Source organism: Bufo bufo, chromosome 3, assembly GCF_905171765.1.
Source record: "Bufo bufo chromosome 3, aBufBuf1.1, whole genome shotgun sequence".
Taxonomy (NCBI): domain Eukaryota; kingdom Metazoa; phylum Chordata; class Amphibia; order Anura; family Bufonidae; genus Bufo; species Bufo bufo.
Genome location: NC_053391.1, coordinates 144,586,953 through 144,606,962, shown reverse-complemented (window position 1 = coordinate 144,606,962; position 20,010 = coordinate 144,586,953). Strand labels below are relative to the sequence as shown.

General features: G+C 44.4%; 1 protein-coding gene across 3 annotated transcripts in view; it reads right to left on the bottom strand.

Annotated features, from left to right (window-relative positions):
- The window catches only part of SH3KBP1 (SH3 domain containing kinase binding protein 1), a 424,339-nt gene that overhangs the window by 104,456 nt on the left and 299,873 nt on the right, over positions 1-20,010 (bottom strand). The window contains exon 1 of one of the 3 annotated variants that reach the window (XM_040423676.1): positions 3,257-3,364. The exons of the other annotated variants lie outside the window; for them this stretch is intronic. Within the exon in view, the coding sequence (XP_040279610.1) occupies positions 3,257-3,268 (12 nt within the window). The 5' untranslated portion in view covers positions 3,269-3,364. Of the gene's footprint in view, positions 1-3,256; positions 3,365-20,010 lie in introns of those variants that run through there. 3 annotated transcript variants of the gene reach the window in all.

Here is a 20,010-nt window from a genome sequence, read left to right as displayed (position 1 = left end):
GGAGATCAACTACTTCTCCCTCTTCACAAACTTGTCCAGGCTCTCTTGTCCGATCTGACATCAAGCATGGGCTCAACCGTCCGACACCCAGTGAGTGAACAGGTCCCAATCATCAAAATTGGACCTATGCATTATACTAACTGGGCATTGGATGTTTGTCCAGGCAGCCCAACTGGCCAGCACATAGTTTTGTCTTTCCATGCCCAAATCTCAGATGTGGAGAGTATGCCAGGACAACCCTTTAAAGGGAGAGTGCCATTGGAAAATTCCCTGATAAACCAGGCACAATGGGGGTCATCTACAAAGACCGGTGAAAGCACCACCAGCAATCCTTGCGCCTGGAGTAGAAACTACTCCAGCCCCTGACTAGAGTAGTATTCACTCTGCTTTTTTGCCAATTTCCATGTGTAAAAGATAGTAAATTTGTCAGGCCCAATGTCTCGGTCCCGGCCCCTGTCACAAGCACGGAGCAGAAATGCCTGTGTGACAAAATACTGTCACATGGGCATTTAAAGAGTCATAAACCGGGTCTAGCAACTTTTTTTTTACTCCAAAAACTAGCACAATGCCTTTTAGGACTAGCTTAGCTGATTGTAATGATAACTTTTACTTAGTGATCCAATTGCTTCATCCTGGACAAAAAGTACTTTTAATCTATATAAAAATGAGTAGTTAAATGGGTTGTCCTATCTAACCATTTGTGACATATTTCTAGGATATGCCACAAATGTCAGATAGGTGAGGGTCCCTGAGGTGAGACCCGCACCTATCTGCGGATAGGAACCTGAAGTGAACAGATGTGTGGCACCCCTCCATTCACACTCTGGGACCCGCACCTATCTGCATATCGAACCTGATAGTGAACAGATGTGCGGCCACCCTCCATTCACCTCTGGGACCCGCACCTATCTGCATATCGGAACCTGAAGTGAACAGATGTGCGACCACCCTCCATTCACCTCTAGGACCCGCACCTATCTGCATATCAGAACCTGAAATGAACAGATGTGCGGCCACCCTCCATTCACCTCTGGGACCCGTGCCTATCTGCATATCGGAACCTGAAGTGAACAGATGTGCGGCCACCCTCCATTCACCTCTGGGACCTGCATCTATCTGCATATCGGAACCTGAAGTGAACAGATGTGCGGCCACCCTCCATTCACCTCTAGGACCCGCACCTATCTGCATATCAGAACCTGAAATGAACAGATGTGCGGCCACCCTCCATTCACCTCTAGGACCTGCACCTATCTGCATATCGGAACCTGAAGTGAACAGATGTGCGGCCACTCTCCATTCACTTCTGGGACCCGCACCTATCTGCAGATCGGAACCTGAAGTGAACAGATGTGTGGCCACCCTCCATTCACCTCTGGGACCTGCACCTAACTGCATATCGGAACCTGAAGTGAACAGATGTGCGGCCACCCTCCATTCACCTCTAGGACCCACACCTATCTGCATATCGGAACCTGAAGTGAACAGATGTGCGGCCACCCTCCATTCACCTCTGGGACCCGCACCTATCTGCAGATCGGAACCTGAAGTGAACAGATGTGCTGCCACTCTCCATTCACCTCTGGGACCCGCACCTATCTGCATATCAGAACCTGAAATGAACAGATGTGCGGCCACCCTCCATTCACCTCTGGGACCCGCACCTATCTGCAGATCGGAACCTGAAGTGAACAGATGTGTGGCCACCATCTATTCACCTCTTGGACCCGCACCTATCTGCAGATCGGAACCTGAAGTGAACAGATGTGCGGCCACCCTCCATTCACCTCTTGGACCCGCGCCTATCTGCAGAACAGAACCCGAAATGAACTGATGTGCGGCCACTCTCCATTCATCTCGAAACCTGAAGTGAACTGATGTGCGGCCACCCTCCATTCACCGCTCAGGGAGTTCTGAAAGTAGCCATATGAATGGAGCGGTGGCCACGCATGTGTAGTGTGCTCTCTTTCACTTGGTGGGCCCTATTCTCGAGATAGATGCAGGTCCCAGAGGAGGAGGGTAAGGATGAGGAAGCTACTAAATACTGGTGAAGGTGGACCAGAAGAATAAAAAGCAGGGGGCGTTTACCAGGGACCAAAATATAATGTACATAAACAAAAACAATACCAATAATTTACTACATGTATACTCCAATAATACTTCATTTGTGGGTTAACCTCTTTAACATTTAGAACCCAGAAACTTTCTCATGTCCAGTTAGTTGACATTTGGTGCGGAGCCTATACAGTTGCATACATCTACCATACAGTGGCAGTAAACTATGTTTTTTCAGTAACAGACAGCACTTCACTATTTTTGCGCATCTAAAGTCTAGGGTACATTAGTGTTTACTATTGGAAATGTTCCTGCTGTATATGCTGACTGCACACCACAACCATGGTTTTATCAGTTTCTGGGAAAGCTGGGTGACAACGACTGTCTTACTAAGTGGCACATCTGCTTAGTTTTGCAATGATCTCTAATACTGATTTGATTTGTAGGCTGGGAACCCTGGATAACAAGAGGTACTGTGAAAATTGCAATATCAGTTGTCACCCAAAACAGATATAACTAAAAATATTTAAACAGGGTCATTGAAGAGTTGAAACAATGGGACAACTCAAAAACTCAATTTCGGCTTTGTTCCCATTAGTATGATGCAGTTTGGAATGAAGCCTGTGACTCCTGATGGACCCCACTGACATCTAATGCTTCTCCATTTCACATAGATTACTATATTAGATTACAATTCACAGTTTACAGGACACTACAGGAAACAAGGATATTTTAAGTTCCTTAGAAAATAATGGCTTCCTTATAATTTTGTATATAAATCCAGTAGAAAATAAAAAAAAAAGGACATAGTGTGGCTATAGAACAGCAACGGCACCGTCTTCTCCTTCTTGCAGAAGGATGTCACGGAAAAATAAATTGGGAAAAGATGAACACACATCTGGAAATGCGACGCCTCGAGAAATGTGGGGAGGGGGAAAAAAATCGGTAAAACTGCCACATAAGTCAAGGCAGCGAAAGGCTTTCCTCACTAATCACTACCAGATTAATACAGTTCTTCTAATGAACATCCCTGGAAGTAGGACTACATGGAGGAGAAACTTTCAGCGTACCGTCTATCACCTCCCTGCTAGCACTCAATGGAGTTCCTGTTTCTTTTTTCTGCTTCCTGCTCAGGCTAATACTGCCACATCATAATGCTATAATATGACAATCGATATGAAAAGATGAAACATTCAAATACCTCATCTCCCATTGTGAAAAGTGGCTGCTGTGCAAAATGTCCAAGAAGTCAGAACTGCAATCCTCTACTTCCTAAGTACACAAGGACTGAACAGACACTGCCTAATACTGAGTCACACTTAGGGCAAATGAGCTTGCAGGAAAACAAAGCTTACATTTGTTTATTACACAGGAAGCTTGGAGCAGTTTAACCAGTTGAGACGCTTACGTTGGAGGTTCCCCCCCCCTTTTTTTTTTACGTTCATCTCTCTGAAAATGCAGCTTCAGTTCTGGTTGGGAGGATGCACCAGGAATATTTTAGCATTTTCAGTGTGGGATGGAAACAGTTATAGCACACAGGAAAACACTGAGGACACTTCTCTAATTTATGAACAGTTCCTTGCTGTTTATAAAAAAAAAAAGAGAAATGTCATATTTATTAAAGGGGTTGTCCGGGTTCACAGCTGAACCCAGACATACCCACATTTTCACCCAGGCAGCCCCCCTAATATGAGCATCGTGAGAGCAAAGGCATTTTTTTGGGAGATCCCGGGCTCTCCATAGGGACTGCTAGGTGGTGATGTCACAGACACTAATGGGTGGGCTTTAGTGCTGCGCTAGCCTGTAAAACATGGAGGGACGGATGGACGTGACTGCTGCAGCCAGATTGCTGGCCTTACCAGTCACCTGCTGCCCTTGCAGCACATGACTATTTGTCATGACACTTGAGGAGCAGGTCAACTATCAGGGAGATGAAGGGCTTCAGCTATACTTTTGCGGAAATTTTCTGTGCGAAATCGAAATGCAGGGCAGATTTTTGAAATCTGCCACATCTCAATTCTTTCCGTGCATTTTCATTGCGGTTTTCACGCTTTGCAATACACACTTTGGCGACGATTCATTGACACAATCAAACCAAATCAGTGTGCAAAAATGTGCAAAAAATGTATTGTAATGTGCATCTGGCCTAAGCTTACATCCTTGCAGCAGAAAATCCACAATGTACAGTACAGACCAAAAGTTTGGACACACCTTCTCATTCAAAGAGTTTTCTTTATTTTCATGACTATGAAAATTGTAGATTCACACTGAAGGCATCAAAACTATAAATTAACACATGTGGAATTATATACATAACAAACAAGTGTTGAAACAACGGAAAATATGTCATATTCTAGGTTCTTCAAGTAGCCACCTTTTGCTTTGATTTACTGCTTTGCACACTCTTGGCATTCTCTTGATGAGCTTCAAGACGTAATTCCCCTGAAAATGGTTTTCACTTCACAGGTGTGCCCTGTCAGTTATAATAAGTGGATTTCTTGCCTTATAAATGGGGTTGGGACCATCAGTTGCATTGAGGAGAAGTCAGGTGGGATACACAGCTGATAGTCCTACTGAATAGACTGTTAAATTTGTATTATGGCAAGAAAAAGCAGCTAAGTAAAGAAAAACGAGAGGCCATCATTACTTTAAAGAAATGAAGGTCAGTCAGTCCAGCTGAAAAATTGGGAAAACTTTGAAAGTAAGGGCTATTTGACCATGAAGGAGAGTGATGGGGTGCTGCGCCAGATGACCTGGCCTCCCACAGTCACGGACCTGAACCCCAATCGAGATGGTTTGGGGTGAGTCTGGACTGCAGAGTGAAGGCAAAAGGGGCCAACAAGTGCTAAGCATCTCTGGGAACTCCTTCAAGACTTTTGGAAGACCATTTTTTCAGGGGGACTACCTCTTGAAGCTCATCAAGAGAATGCCAAGAGTGTGCAAAGCAGTAATCAAAGCAAATGGCTACTTTGAAGAACCTAGAATATGACATATTTTCAGTTGTTTCACACTTGTTTGTTATGTATATAATTCCACATGTGTTAATTCATAGTTTTGATGCCTTCATAGTCATGAAAATAAAGAAAAACTCTTTGAATGCGAAAGTGTGTCCAAACTTTTGGTCTGTACTGTTTATGCTGAAATCTGCAGCAGCACAATCCACACCACACTGGGCTGATTTTGCTGCGTATTTTAGTGCAGAAATGCATGTGAATTTGCCACAGAATTTCACCCTTTTCAGATCCACAGCACACAATCAAATTCTGTGCAGAGTCCTGAATGGACACACTCCACAGGGTGCAGAAGTGATTTGTTCAGATTTTAGGCTCCTTTCAGACCTGGGTGTTCGGGCATGCAGCGTTTTTTTTCTGGCCGTTTCTAGGCATATTTGCTGGGTAGCAGCCAGACCTCTGCAGGGACCCCATTGTAGTTAATGGGGGCGGCAGGCATTTTGGTACATTTTGGCAATGCGGGATCCAGAGAGCTGCTGGCAAGCAGATTTCTGCCAGAACACAGCCTGCTAGATCTCTTGTCGGCAGAGTGAAACTAGCCTTATCCACTGTGTTTACTATTGTAAACAATCTAGATTTTTCGCATGCAATTCCCTAACTCAGAAAAAGCATAGCTTGCTGTGCTACTCTGTTTCCGTACTTCTTACCTACCGCAATAGGAGCTACTGAAACAGCGAGTGTCGGAGGGCTCTGCTGTTTCCCAGCTGAAAGGTGGTCAGGACTGTGTCTTATCTCAACTCAGTAGCGGCGAGATGAGACAAGGCAGATTTATCAACTCTGACTTTTTAAGGGGACAAACTTGCTCCAGTAGGGGAAGTGCAGTAAAAAAATGGAATAACAAACTTTATCAAATATTTGATAAATTTGGCGCAAATTCAGCATTTCATGGTAAATTCACAGGGAATCCAACAGATATACTGTGGCATGCAAAGTTCCGCCTCCTGTGCAATTCCTGGAACAGAATCTGGCAGAATAAAACATCATATTTTCACTACTCTTGATAATAAAAGCTCCACAAAAGGTATGTTTTTCCTGTTCTCTCAGGCCCCCTTAACTAGTGTTGTCAGCAGTTTAGCATGGTCAAAACTCCTGACAGACTCCCTTTAAAAGTTAGATTTATTATACCCTTCAATGCCATTTTCTATTAGATAAGCGTCAGCCCAATTTTTTAAATCCTGATATAGCATGTGCCATTACTATCTCTTGGCATAGGGCATTCCTTACTTTGACTACTCTAACTGTGAAGAACCTTTTCCTTTATTGATCTCTAAATCTCCTTTCTTTCACATGTAATGAACAATACACGACAGGCTGATTCCTCCAGAATGAGAAATGTTCTTTGTAACCACTCTGCACCCTCACCCTGGTCAACAGATGAAGATCCTCAACAGAAGACTCCCCTCAGTCCTAACACGGTATATGGAAAAAAGTCTTCTAAACTGGACAATAGGCTGTAGGTCAGTGCTAAATGCAGAACAGAAGCTGATTATTAAATACAGCACAGGTAAAAATAATACCGCTACCAATAAAGTAATGTTTCCTGTAATAAATGAACAGACTGATTTGTAAGGTAAGACACAGCTATTATAGGAAATCATTTTCAATAGCGCACTTCCTGGTTCAACAAAGGGAGCAGGTCAATGACACAGTGTCGGCAGGAACGACAATAGTGGGCTCATTTCCTACTGGTGCAGTCACTGTTTTCCACAGGAAACAAAATACAGTCAATCTAAAAGCAAGAACAAATGATTGTATAACCTGCAGACTGGATACAGTCTTCATATTCCAATGGAATACGCTTTGGTTCTGCTGTGCACTTCCCAGGTACTCACTGTCTTTCAAGAACGTCTGCTGAACATTTTGCACTTACAAGTGTAAGATTATGCACAAGGCAAGGAAATTGTCACGGTCCCTCAGGTGACTGATGTCAGAAAATCAAGGAGATTGGCTGAGCATGGAGGAATCTAACAGCCTCCTTGATTTCTCTTGATTCAGTGTTGATAGGGTTAATGACCACTTCCCTTTTCTCAGCTGTTGCTCAGTGGTCATCACTTCTACCCTTTATAGTCTGACCCAAGCCTTCTGACTATGTGGTAGGTCGCTTCATTTGTGTTTGGCTGAGCTGGTGTGAGTTATTCTTTGGTGTTCCTGCTCGTCCGTCTCTACAGAAGTTAAGTGTCGCGTTTGTTTGTGTTTGTTATATTCCCTGTTGTTTGTATCTGGGCCTGAGACAGAGACTTCCATTCAGCCATCTGAGGAGGAATGGGTTGTCTCTGGTCCTAACCTTTTCCAGGGCCTTATAGGGATATAAAGGCCTAAGTATCCTGCATATGAGTATTCCTACCTTCAAGGTCTATTCATATTGATAGATAGTTAGGGCCCAGATTAGGGTTGTCTAAAAGGTGACCTGTTTCTTCCCTAGTTTCCAGGCCCAGTTACTGTTCCCCTTCCTTCCTGTGTTCAGTGTGGAGTTTCCCCCACACTGATTGTGACAGAAATACACCAGTACTTATTAAGGGGCCCATTTATGTACTGGTATACAACACTTGTGTGTGTATATAGGTTACAGATTTTGCAAGCCATTTTGCAACAAAATCTGTGACTTTTCCCTGATCACGCCACTTTCTCGACAGGTCTAAAAAAGGGGGCGTGTAGTTACATAGAAACATAGAATGTGTCGGCAGATAAGAACCATTTGGCCCATCTAGTCTGCCCAATATACTGAATACTATGAATAGCCCCTGGCCCTATCTTATATGAAGGATGGCCTTATGCCTATCCCATGCATGCTTAAACTCCTTCACTGTATTTGCAGCTACCACTTCTGCAGGAAGGCTATTCCATGCATCCACTACTCTCTCAGTAAAGTAATACTTCCTGATATTACTTTTAAACCTTTGCCCCTCTAATTTAAAACTATGTCCTCTTGTAGCAGTTTTTCTTCTTTTAAATATTCTCTCCTCTTTTACCTTGTTGATTCCCTTTATGTATTTAGCAGTTTCTATCATATCCCCTCTGTCTCGTCTTCTTCCAAGCTATACATGTTAAGGTCCTTTAATCTTTCCTGGTAATGTTTATTCCTGCAATCCATGTACCAGTTCAGTAGCTCTTCTCTGAACTCTCTCCAAAGTATCAATATCCTTCTGGAGATATGGTCTCCAGTACTGAGCACACAATACTCCAAATGAGGTCTCACTAGTGCTCTGTAGAGCGGCATGAGCGCCTCCCTCTTTCTACTGGTAATGCCTCTCCCTATACACCCCAGCATTCTGCTAGCATTTCCTGCTGCTCTATGACATTGTCTGCCTACTTTTAAGTCTTCTGAAATAATGACCCCTAAATCTTTTTCCTCAGATACTGAGGTTAGGACTGTATCACTGATTGTATATTCTGCTCTTGGGTTTTTACTCCCCAGGTGCATTATCTTGCATTTATCAAAATTACATTTTAGTTGCCAGATTTTTGACCATTCCTCTAGTTTTCCTGAATCCTTTTCTATTTGGTGTATCCCTCCAGGAACATCAACCCTGTTACAAATCTTTGTGTCATCAGCGAAAAGACACACCTTACCATCGAGGCCTTCTGCAATTTCGCTGACAAAGATATTAAACAATATGGGTCCCAGAACAGATCCCTGAGGTACCCCACTGTGCCTCAGCCACTGCCTAATCCATTCAACAATATGGGAGTCCAAGCACAAAGACTGCAATTTACTGATAAGCCTATGTGGGACAGTATAAAAAGCCTTACTAAAGTCTAGATAAGCGATGTCTACTGCACCTCCGCCATCTATTATTTTAGTCACCCAATCAAAAAAATCAATAAGATTAGTTTGACATGATCTCCCTGACGTAAACCCATGCTGTTTTTCATCTTTCAATCCATGGGATTTTAGATGTTCCACAATCCTCTCCTTACGTATGGTTTCCATTAATTTCCCCACTATTGATGTGAGGCTTACTGGCCTATAGTTGCCCGATTCCTCCCTACTACCTTTCTTGTGAATGGGCACAACATTTGCTAATTTCCAATCTTTTGGGATGACTCCTGTTACCAGTGATTGGTTCAATAAATCTGTTAATGGTTTTGCTAGTTCGCCGCTGAGCTCTATTAATAGCTTTGGTTGTATCCCATCAGGCCCCTGTGACTTATTTGTATTAATTTTAGCAGGGAAGAAGGCTGGCTGGCAGGTTTCATTCATCATTTTGTACTCCAATTTTTGGCGCACAAAATGACTTAAATCTATGCCAGCAAGATTGCTGGTGAAGATTTTAGATTGTCACACGTCATGCACCTCCACATAACTTTGGCACGTTCCTCCAGCAGCGCAGTCACAATTAAGGCTACTTTCACACTAGCGTTCGGGGCTCCGCTTGTGAGCTCCGTTTGAAGGCTCTCACAAGCGGCCCCGAACGGATCCGTCCAGCCCTAATGCATTCTGAGTGGATGCGGATCCGCTCAGAATGCATCAGTCTGGCACCGTTTGTCCTCCCGCTTCCGCTCAGCAGGCAGACACCTGAACGCAGCTTGCAGCGTTCGGGTGTCCGCCTGGCCGTGCGGAGCCAAACGGATCCGTCCAGACTTACAATGTAAGTCAATGGGGACGGATCCGTTTGAAGATGACACAGTATGGCTCAATTTTCAAACGGATCCGTCCCCCATTGACTTCAATGTAAAGTCAAAACGGATCCGTTTGCATTATCATGAACAAAAAAAAAATTTTTTTTTTTTTTTTTGTTCATGGTAATGCAAACGGATCCGTTCTGAACGGATCTAAGCGTTTGCATTATAGGTGCGGATCCGTCTGTGCAGATACCAGACGGATCCGCACCTAACGCAGGTGTGAAAGTAGCCTAAGACCAGCGTCTAAATCACCAGTCTCAATAAATGTGCCCCATAATGAGAAAAAACTGGGTAACACTGATATGGAAAAGCAATTTTAGTTGACAGAAAACTTAAGGCGGTTGTCTCACTTCAGCAAATGGCATTTATCATGTACAAAAAGTTAATACAAGGCACTTACTAATGTATTGTGATTGTCCATATTGCTTCCTTTGCTGGCTGGATTCATTTTTCCATCTCATTATACACTGCTCCTATCCAGGGGAGATTTATCAAAACTGGTATAAAGGAAAACGGGCTTAGGCTAGCTCCTCACCTACAGCAAAGCTATCCGGCAGGCTGTTCCGTCAGATAATCAGCCTGCCGGAGTGCATCGTATCTGGCCTAGCCAATACTGCCGTTCTCTGCTAGACCCCACAAACTATAATGGGATCCGACAAGGAACTGTAGTAGCCGGCTAGCTGGTGAACTCTGGCAGGCTGTTCCTCTGCTGGAACAGCCTGCCGGATAGCTTTGCCTCAGGTGTGGAACTAGCTTTAGTTGCCCATGGCATCCAATCAGATTCTACCTTTAATTTTTCAGAGCTCCTTTGGAAAATAAAAGGTGGAATCTGATTGTTTGCTATTTGCAGCAAAGCCAGTTTTCCTTTGCACCAGTTTTGATAAATTTCCCCCATAGTTCTGCCACTTTACAAATCATTAGTCAGACTGCATATACAGTATTATGTATATTATTATTCGGCTCAGTATTATTGCAAGTGCCATTAATTCCATGGCGCTGTACATGAAGAGGAGGTTATATATACATAATATAAAAAATACAAATACAATAAACAAGAAACTATTAACAGACTGCTACAGAGGGGGAATGGACCCTGCCCACAAGAGCTTACAATCTACTAGTGAAAGGGGAAGAACACAGTAGATGAGGGTCACTGCTGCTCATCTGGCTGTGTGGTGGCAGCATGCTTATTGCAGGTGGTAGGCTTTCCTGAAGAGGTGGGTTTTCAGGTTACTTTTGAAGGTTTTGATGTTGGAGGAGCCGCTGATGTGCTGGGGTAGTGAGTTCCAGAGTGAGGGAGATGCACGTGAGAAATCTCGTAGATGATTGTATGAAGAGCAGACGAGAGAAGAACAAGGGAAGAGGTCTTGTGAGGATCGAAAATTACATGAGGGGATGTATATGGAAAGCAGGTCAGAGATGTAAAGAGGGGACAGGGGGTGGACGGCCTTATATGTAGCTAGTGTTTTAAACAGAATTTGCTGGGCAATGGGGAACCAGTGAAGGGAGAGGCAGAGGAGAAACGAGGTGAGAGGTGGATTAACCAGGCAGCAGAGTTGAAAATACAGATGTGAGAGTGCTAGATGGGAGGCCACAGAGGAGAATGTTGCAGTAGTCCAGGCGGGAGATGACGAGGGCATGCACTAGTATTTTAGGTGAGGAAGGAGCGAATATGAGATATATTCTTGAGTTGGAAGCGACAGGTGGAGGTGACGGTTTGGATGTGTGGTTTCAAGGTCAGGGCAGAATCAATCCAGGCAGTGAACCTGCGAGACTGGAGAAAGCGTCATCCTATCAATTGTAATGGATAGGTCAGTTATGGGGGTTGAGTGACTTGGGGGAAAGATAATGAATTCAGTTTTCTCCATGTTGAGTTTTAGGATGTGGGAGGAGAAGAATGAAGATACATGTAATCACTTACATATGGTTTATCATCATTACATTCACACATATACAGTTTGATTAGATTCCAACAACTCCTTCTTGGTGCATTTTTTTTTTGTGAAGGAGCGTAGTTATTATAATACAGTATGAGTATGGATTTGGCCAGACTAGCCCAAACTTTGAAACCATTTTGAAAGATGCCATTTAAAGGGAAACTTAAGAAATGTTTCATGATTGATAAATATGTTGCAGCTCGAAGGTGACAATTTAAAAGGGTTTTCCTCTGGACAGGTCATCAGTATCTGATCGGTGGGATCTGACCCCCACCAATCAGCTGTTTGAGAAAGCACCAGCATCCTGTGAGCACCGTAGCCTTCTCCGAGCTCACAAAGTTCAGCACCGTATAGTGGCTGTGCTTGGTATTGCGCTCAGCCCCATTCACTTCAATAGGGCTGGGCTGCGCCTAAACGACATGACCAATGAAAGTGTAATCGTTGGCTTAGGGAAAGGTGGGAGAAGGCCGGGCACTACTGGGAGCGAAGCTGCCTTCTCAAATAGCTGATCGGGTGTTGAACCCCCACGATCATATACTGATTACCTATTCTGAGGATAGGTCATCAGTTTATAAAGTGTTGGAAAAACCCTTTACCTTGGAGGGTGTGAGGGAGTACATGACCTCCAAGGTAAAGTGAGAATTTACATGCATGCATTGCTTCTATTCACACAACAGCACTTTAAAGTGACAAAGCGGGGGGAAAGTTCAGCTGCCACAAGAGAGGTATGCTCCAAATATTTAATACCAAGAAAGCCCAGGCACACTGGGGCAGATTTACTGCCAATATTTTGGTGCAATTCATAAAAAAAAAAAAACTGGCGTTTATTAGTATTCACTAAGCCAACAAATAGGTGGCATAACTAACAGTCTAAAGATGTGCCAGGTTTATCATTCAGCATCAGCGACTGTGATATATCTGGCATAGTTTAAAGGAGTGTTCCAGTTGAATGAAGTTATCCACCAATCCACAGGTAGAGTATAACTATTAGACTGGTAGGGATCCAACTGCTGGCAATCACGAGACCTGGGGCCCCGATATGAACAGAGTGGCAGCTGCCACACTCTTTATCTGTATGGGACTGCTGGAAATAGCTGAGCACTGCTGTCTTCAGCAGTCCCATAGAGACTGAATGGAGAAGCTGTGTGCATGCTCAAATTACCATGCCATTCATTTTGGAGGTACAGAGCCTCCGTTTCCATGATTGGTGGGGGTCACTGCACCTGGACCCCCACCGATATTACAGTTATCCCATAGCTTGTGGATGGGGAATAACTTCATCTAGTCAGAATAAACTGTCTATATAGGCTTACACTGTTTCCTTTTTAGACAGTATTAGTAAATCTTCTCCAGTGAGTTCTGTCAGGAAAATCCCAGCGGTATAAAATATCATATAAACTATAATATATAGCAACTTCATCATTATAAGGAACAAGCTGCATAATAGAGACAAACTCATGCACTTTAATTAATTTTACATGAAAACATCAGTGAACAAAAAAGAACACATTTTAGTAACTGCGGGGACAAGGGAGCAGCCAGGAGTTAATCCAGCTCCTCTGTGAACAGGTCCTGGGGACGCAGATGTGTGGGCAGCTCCATCTTCCATTTATGACGTTGTTTCCTTCCTAATTCCATTTTCTTTTGAATTATTTCATTAAAAATATAGTCAAAATATACAGTAATCCTAACAGATAAAGTTAATTAGAAGGAATGAACCGGCCTAAAATATCTTTGCAGGTTTAACTCTCTGCCACCCATAAGCATTTATGGATTACAACACGGGTAAGGTGCTAGGAAATGAATCCTGTTCTAATCTATACGCTTTACATCAGTAGTACATAATACCATGGATTCCTTTTCTGGTAGCACAGCAGGACCTTGTTTATGTCTTGTTAACAAAGAAAAAGTGCAGTACAATAAAGTGCACTAAAAATTCTAAGTGATTTTGTGCTTGCTGTCCTAGATCACCCGGAAAGCCAGACATTAAAGGGCATCTGTCAGCAGGTTTGTACCTATGACACTGGCTGACCTGTTACATGTGCGCTTGGCAGCTGAAGGCATCTGTGTCGGTCCCATGTTAAAATATGGGCAAATTGCGGAGGAAAGTGCTGAGAAAAATGAAGTTTAAGATATTCAAATGAGCCTTTAGGAGCAATGGGTGTGTTGCCTTTACACCTAGGTCAGTGGTGGGCAAATATCAATAAAACCGCGATTTAAATTTCTTTTAAGAACCAAATTTTTTCCCTACCCGGGAACTTTCACTACCCTCGTCACTTCCTGTTGTGACGCAGCATGTTCCGACGTTTGGAAGGAGGAGGTTCCTAATAGTGGGAGGAAATATGGGTGATATGCTTTGCTAGGTGAAATTGGCCCTGGGGCGAAAAACAATAAGGCCCCCCCCCCCCCAATGCACATTTCTCCAGTCCAAACAGAACCAGGTCGGCCGCGGCCCCATGGCACATTTCTCCAGCAGTGCCAGTGCCAGCACATGCACAGACATCTCTCTCATGAATCTGAGATGTCTGTGCATGTGCTGGCACTGCTGGAGAAATGTGCCAATGTGCCATGGGGCCGCCCTGGTTCTGTCACATCTCTCTCATGACTCCCCCCCCCCCCCCCCCATGCACATTTCTACAGTTCAAACAGAACCAGGTCGGCCCCATGGCACATTTCTCCAGCAGTGCCAGTGCCAGCACATGCACAGACATCTCTCTCATGACTCCCCCCCCCCCACCCAATCTAATGCAATTTTCTCCAGTCCAAAAAACAGAACCAGGGCAGGCTAGTACACTGGCTGGCACTACTGGGACGGGTGAGATGGTGGGAATGGCATCCAGTAACTAAGTTGTTATTAGTCAACCTACCTACCTGGCTGCCTCCTGTCACAGTCTCAGAAGATTCTTCTTTGTGTGGGTGGCCTTCCCTGGCAGAGTCTGGGCTGTGGCTGGCTGCCGCTGCTCGCTCCTTCTTCTTCTCTGCTCTACGGGCGGAGCTGTGGCAACGTCAGACAGATGCGAAGAAGTGCCTGCCTGTGCGGCAGCGGCGGCACGCTCACTCACAGCCACTGCTCGTTGAGTCTCTTAAAGAGGCAGGCAGAGAGGGGCTCAGAGCGGCCGCCGGCGGGGGGACCCCCTCCTTTCCACAACTCCATGCTCAGCTGCGCTTAGCGTAGCGGTGTTAGAAACTTAGCAGCTCTAGTATTGCAGGCCGGCGCTGGGGGGCCCCTGTAAGAGCCGCATTCAAGGGGCTAAAGAGCCGCTTGTGGCTCACGAGCCGCGGTTTGCCGACCACTGACCTAGAGGTTCAGCTCTCTCTCTCCTGCCGCGCCCTCTGCACTTTGATTGACAGGGCCAGGGATGCATGATGAATAAAAAAAATTAAAAAAAGAATACAACTGTTTCCATGATACAATGCTTCTTATTAGGCTCCACTCCTTATTTTAGTTAGCAAAGGATGCAAAATACAGGCCAACGAGGCCTAACACATTAGGCTTACCTGCAGCCCTATTTTAAATTGTGCTCTGCTGCATCTGAAATAATTTGGTTGAACTGCATTCTCGGTTCCATCCGATACCCTAGTAAATCAAATTCCTCCACATAGAATACAGTATTTTGCCTGCAGTGCCACCTATAGGTGGCTACCCAGTTAGCACTTCCACCCTAGAAATGCAGGGACCAAAAAGAGTCTCAGAGGTACTCTCATTTTACAAACTCCTTTTACAATTAGATTTTCAGATGGAGTGTAGCTGAGGCTCTGGTACTGCTCTTAGACTAAGGCCTCATGCACACAACCCTTGGATGTTTTGCAGTCTACAAATTGCGGATCCACAAAACACGGATACCGGCCGTGTGCATTCCACATTTTGCAGAATGGATGTAACGTGGACAATAATAGGGCAATGTTCTATTTTTTTGCAGTAGGGCCATGCGGACATACGAACACTGATTGCACACAGCCAGGGAGAAGGAGACGCCCCCTGAGAAACACAGCCGTCTCCTCCTCCCTGTACCAATGCTATTAATTAGCATACAGGGCGGCAAAAGAGAACGGGGGCACAGTGCCCCAAGGGAGCCGCATATCTGAAAAAAAAACATCTGCTGATCATGCCCTTCACTGCCAGGTACTGATATTGTAATGTCAGGACCAGTGAAAGGTCCTCTTTAAATCACTGAGTCAGGCACCATCCCCTCATGTACTGCCCTACACATAATACAATGGCCCACCTACAGCAGATAAGGGGGTAGCTTAAGATGCTAAGTTTTGCACCACAATTATGGCATAAAAGTAAACTAACCAATAAGTGTGACAAACTAAGACAAAAGTGTCTATCAATGCACCTAATTTATCATCCTGCAAGACCAACCGTGAAAAATGACTCGAACTTTACGCCATGTATAGGATTAGTATAGGATTAGTTAGGATTGTATAGGATTAGTAAATGTGCCCCATTGTATAACTTTTCTTGGAGTGTTCCTCCTAAATCAGTATTCCTAGTGAGATCTATAAAAAGCCATCTAACATAACTAACCGGACATCCTGTGCATGGATGAGAGTCTCTGGCTATTTAATGGGGTTGTCTCATCAGAACAGACTCCATTTATTCTATAGTTCCCCCAATGATGAGGTGTAGCTAGCAGTGGTGCAGGGCGATGAAGGGTGCGGGCCCTGGGGCTACCCACATGGTGATCATCACTCTCAATGGTATCAGCGTACTTATAAGCCGATTAATTTGAACTCTGTGGTGCAGCAGAGAGCAATCTGCTTTTTGCCTTACCATTCAGGACGCAGTGTGATGACATCACTGCATCGCGCTGCTTGCACCTGGATGCTTGCTATACAGGGACATGGATGGAAGTCAGCAGCTGGAAATTGTATGGCGGGGGGGTACTTAGAAGCAATATTACTTATTAAGGGGCACTTACTTATTAAGTCGGCATTATTACTAATTAAAGGGGCAATTAAGGACACTTATTTATTAATGGGGTACTTTGGTGGGATTATAATTTTTTAAGAGTACACACAGGGCATTATTACTTTTTAGGGGGCACTCAAGGGCATTATTACCTTCAAATTGGCATACAGGAGAATTATTACTGTCTAGGGGGTAATTGTCACTTTCTAGGGGGCACACGGGGCATTATTACTTTCTAGAGGGAATTAATACTTTGTAAAGGACACAATGTTGGGCATAGTTACTTTGTAAGAGCATTGAGAATCACTATTACTCTGTGGGTTACAAAAGATGCTGCTTTTACAGTGTGGTGCACTATACTCATCTGGGGCTCTATATGAGGCGCTCTGTATCTTGCATTATTATTTTTGGGGGCACTATCTGCCTCTGCTGTTTTCAGGAGTGCTGTCTATGTGACACTATTTTTGACGCTATTCTGAAGTACACTATTTGGGGGCACCATGCCACACATTAGATACAATAATAGGGGCAAGTTGGAAAACAACAAGCACAGAATACCCCCCAAGTATCTGCAGGATGGGATGGCTAGGGCACATTATGGAAAAATTAGGATACAAAACTGACTCTGTTACAAACTGTGCATACATAAGTCATGGCTGGAAAATGTCTTCATTGTGGTCCAGGCCAGATGGAAAACATGGAAAAAGTGAAGAACTCCAAATGGGGAACAAGTGTGTCAACTCTATATGGTTAGCAGAACACCTGTGCAGCATTAATATCTACCACTATATGGTCAATATATGAGGGTAATATCAGTCTTTATGTTGTGCATTGTGCAGTTGTAATAGTCATGGTCATGGTGTGGCGTTGCCTGGATTGGGACCCACTGAGATGTGTTTTGCCCCCTTCTGCTGAACCTCTAGCTACGCCTGACTGATTTCCAGGGGTCTGGCTGCTAGAACCAACCATGATCAGCTGTTTCAAGAAAGCCTTCCACTAAAGACTGGGCATAATGCAATAGATGATTATGACCATTGGCAGAAAAAGCTTCAATTTTCGCAGGAATATTAGAATTGGACCGTTGATGATTGGCAAAGGGTTGCCTTCTCCGATCAGTCATGTTTTCTGCTTCATTGAATAGACTACCTGCAACCATTGCAGGAATTGCACAAGATGGTGGTGTCAGCGTTATGGTCTGGGGAATGTTTTCGTGGCATTCTCTGGGCTCACTCATCCATGTGGCAGCCACTCTCAACCGATCTGGGTGTTAATCCATACTTGCAGATCATGTACACCCATACATGATGATTGTCTTCCCTGGGGCGGGTTGGAAGAGCAAGAGCAAAACTTCCAAGTTCTATCATGGCTCCCTAAGTCCCCCAATTTGAACCCAGTTGAGACCAACTCGATTGTTGTCTTCGCTCTATGGATCCCCCACTCACCCTCCAGCAGCTGTGGGATGCAGTGCAGTCAGTATGGCACCAGATATCTGTGACAACCTCCCAAGACCTTATGGAGTCACTCCCAGCCCATCTAGTTGCTGTCTGTGCTGCACATGGCAGTCACTCTGGATATTAGCTGGTGGTCATAATATTGTGACTTGACTGTGTATTTCACATGTGCCATCTTAATTAATTTGGCAGCAGTTCCATTCTATCTTTGTATAGTGATGTCCTTATGTTAACTCTGAGGTGTGCTAAATCCATCAGAATCTGGCAATGGTATCATATAAGGGTCCAGCCAAATAGGATCATCAACAAGTCCAGTTCATATTGAGCAGACTGACTTTCAGAATATTAAAGAGAATGTATATGGACTGCTGTAAATGCATTCAAATGTATTTCCTCTAACAGCATTCCTTTGTCTGAAAATAGCTAGTAGGCTTTGACTTCCTGAGAACCTTTCCACAGCAGCTAACCGACTATCACAGCATGAAATAGATGGAAGGTCCTTTGGGTATTTTAGAAAAAGCAGAGCATTCATTACAGCACATCCTTTAACAGCTCAACCTTCACTTCTACCTAAATAAGGTTAAGATGATGAAATAACATTTTATAAACATTACAAAATTTAAGGCAGTTAATTAAAACCTAATTATGATTGATGCAATTACTGTAATTAAGAAAAAATATTACTTTTTAGATTTGTGTTTGATTTTGTGAAATTCTATATTTAATGGGAACCTGTCAGCAAGGGCGGACTGGGAACTGATAGTGGCCCCATGTTGTAGGCAGGTCCAAACTGACAGAAGGCAAAACAACACAAGTAGGCAGAACCAGCAATACCTTAGTGGAGCACAAAATACAGCCCCAGCAAAACCAAATACCACAGGGTATCACAAAATACTGCCCCAGCAGAACCAAATACCACAGGGTATCACAAAATACTGCCCCAGCAGAACTAAATACCACAGGGCATCACAAAATACTGCCCCAGCAGAACCAAATACTACAGTGCAGCACAAAATACTGCCCCAGCAGAACCAAATACTACAGTGCAGCACAAAATACTGCCCCAGAAGAACAAAAAAACACAGTGCAGCACAAAATATAGCTCAGGCTCTTGAGGACGGCAATACACTTGAATTCAGGAGGGCACCAGTGGCCACTAGCCAGGTGCATAAGTACCTGATGCTAGAGAATTAGATCATTATGTACCTGGCCAGGGCCTTAAAGGGTTTCTACCACCAGAAATACGGTTATGTAGCTCACTGATATAGCGATGCACTAATGTCAGCACTACATAACAGTATGTTTTTTACTTTTCTCCCTGCAGCCGTTCCGATAAAATAAGCACTTTTATAATATGCTAATGAGCCTCTAGGTGCTATGTGGGCGTAGAATCAGCACCTAGAGGCTCCGTCTACTCACCCTTTATCCCGCCCAGGTCCCCTGTTCTCCCCGCCCCGCTCCTCTTGATTGATGTCACGGTTCGCAGCATCGCTGCCGAAATCCCGCGCCGTTCACTTCTGTATTCGGCGTAGGCGCAGTGAGTGAATGATGCGCTCCTGGTGCCGGATTCCTCACTGCGCCTGCGCCGACTACGTCACAGTGAGGAAGTCGACATCAGGAGAGCGGCCTTCACTCACTGTGCCTGTGCTGAATACAGAAGTGAACGGCGCAGGCGCGGGAATTCGTCAGCGATGCTATGAACCGTGACATCAATCAAGAGGGGTGGGGAGAACAGGGGACCTGGGCGGAATAAAGGGTGAGTAGACGGAGCCTCTAGGTGCTGATTCTACGCCCACATAGCACCTTGAGGCTCATTAGCATATTATAAAAGTGCTTATTTTATCAGAACGGCTGCAGGGAGAAATGTAAAAAACATACTGTTATGTAGTGCTGACAGCACATCGCTAAAGTCAGTCAGCTACATAACAGTAATTCTGATGGTAGAAACCCTTTAAGAAGGGTCCAGGGGGTCCCCCTGAGCATCAGCCCACCGGGAAATTTAAGGGTGCATTCACACG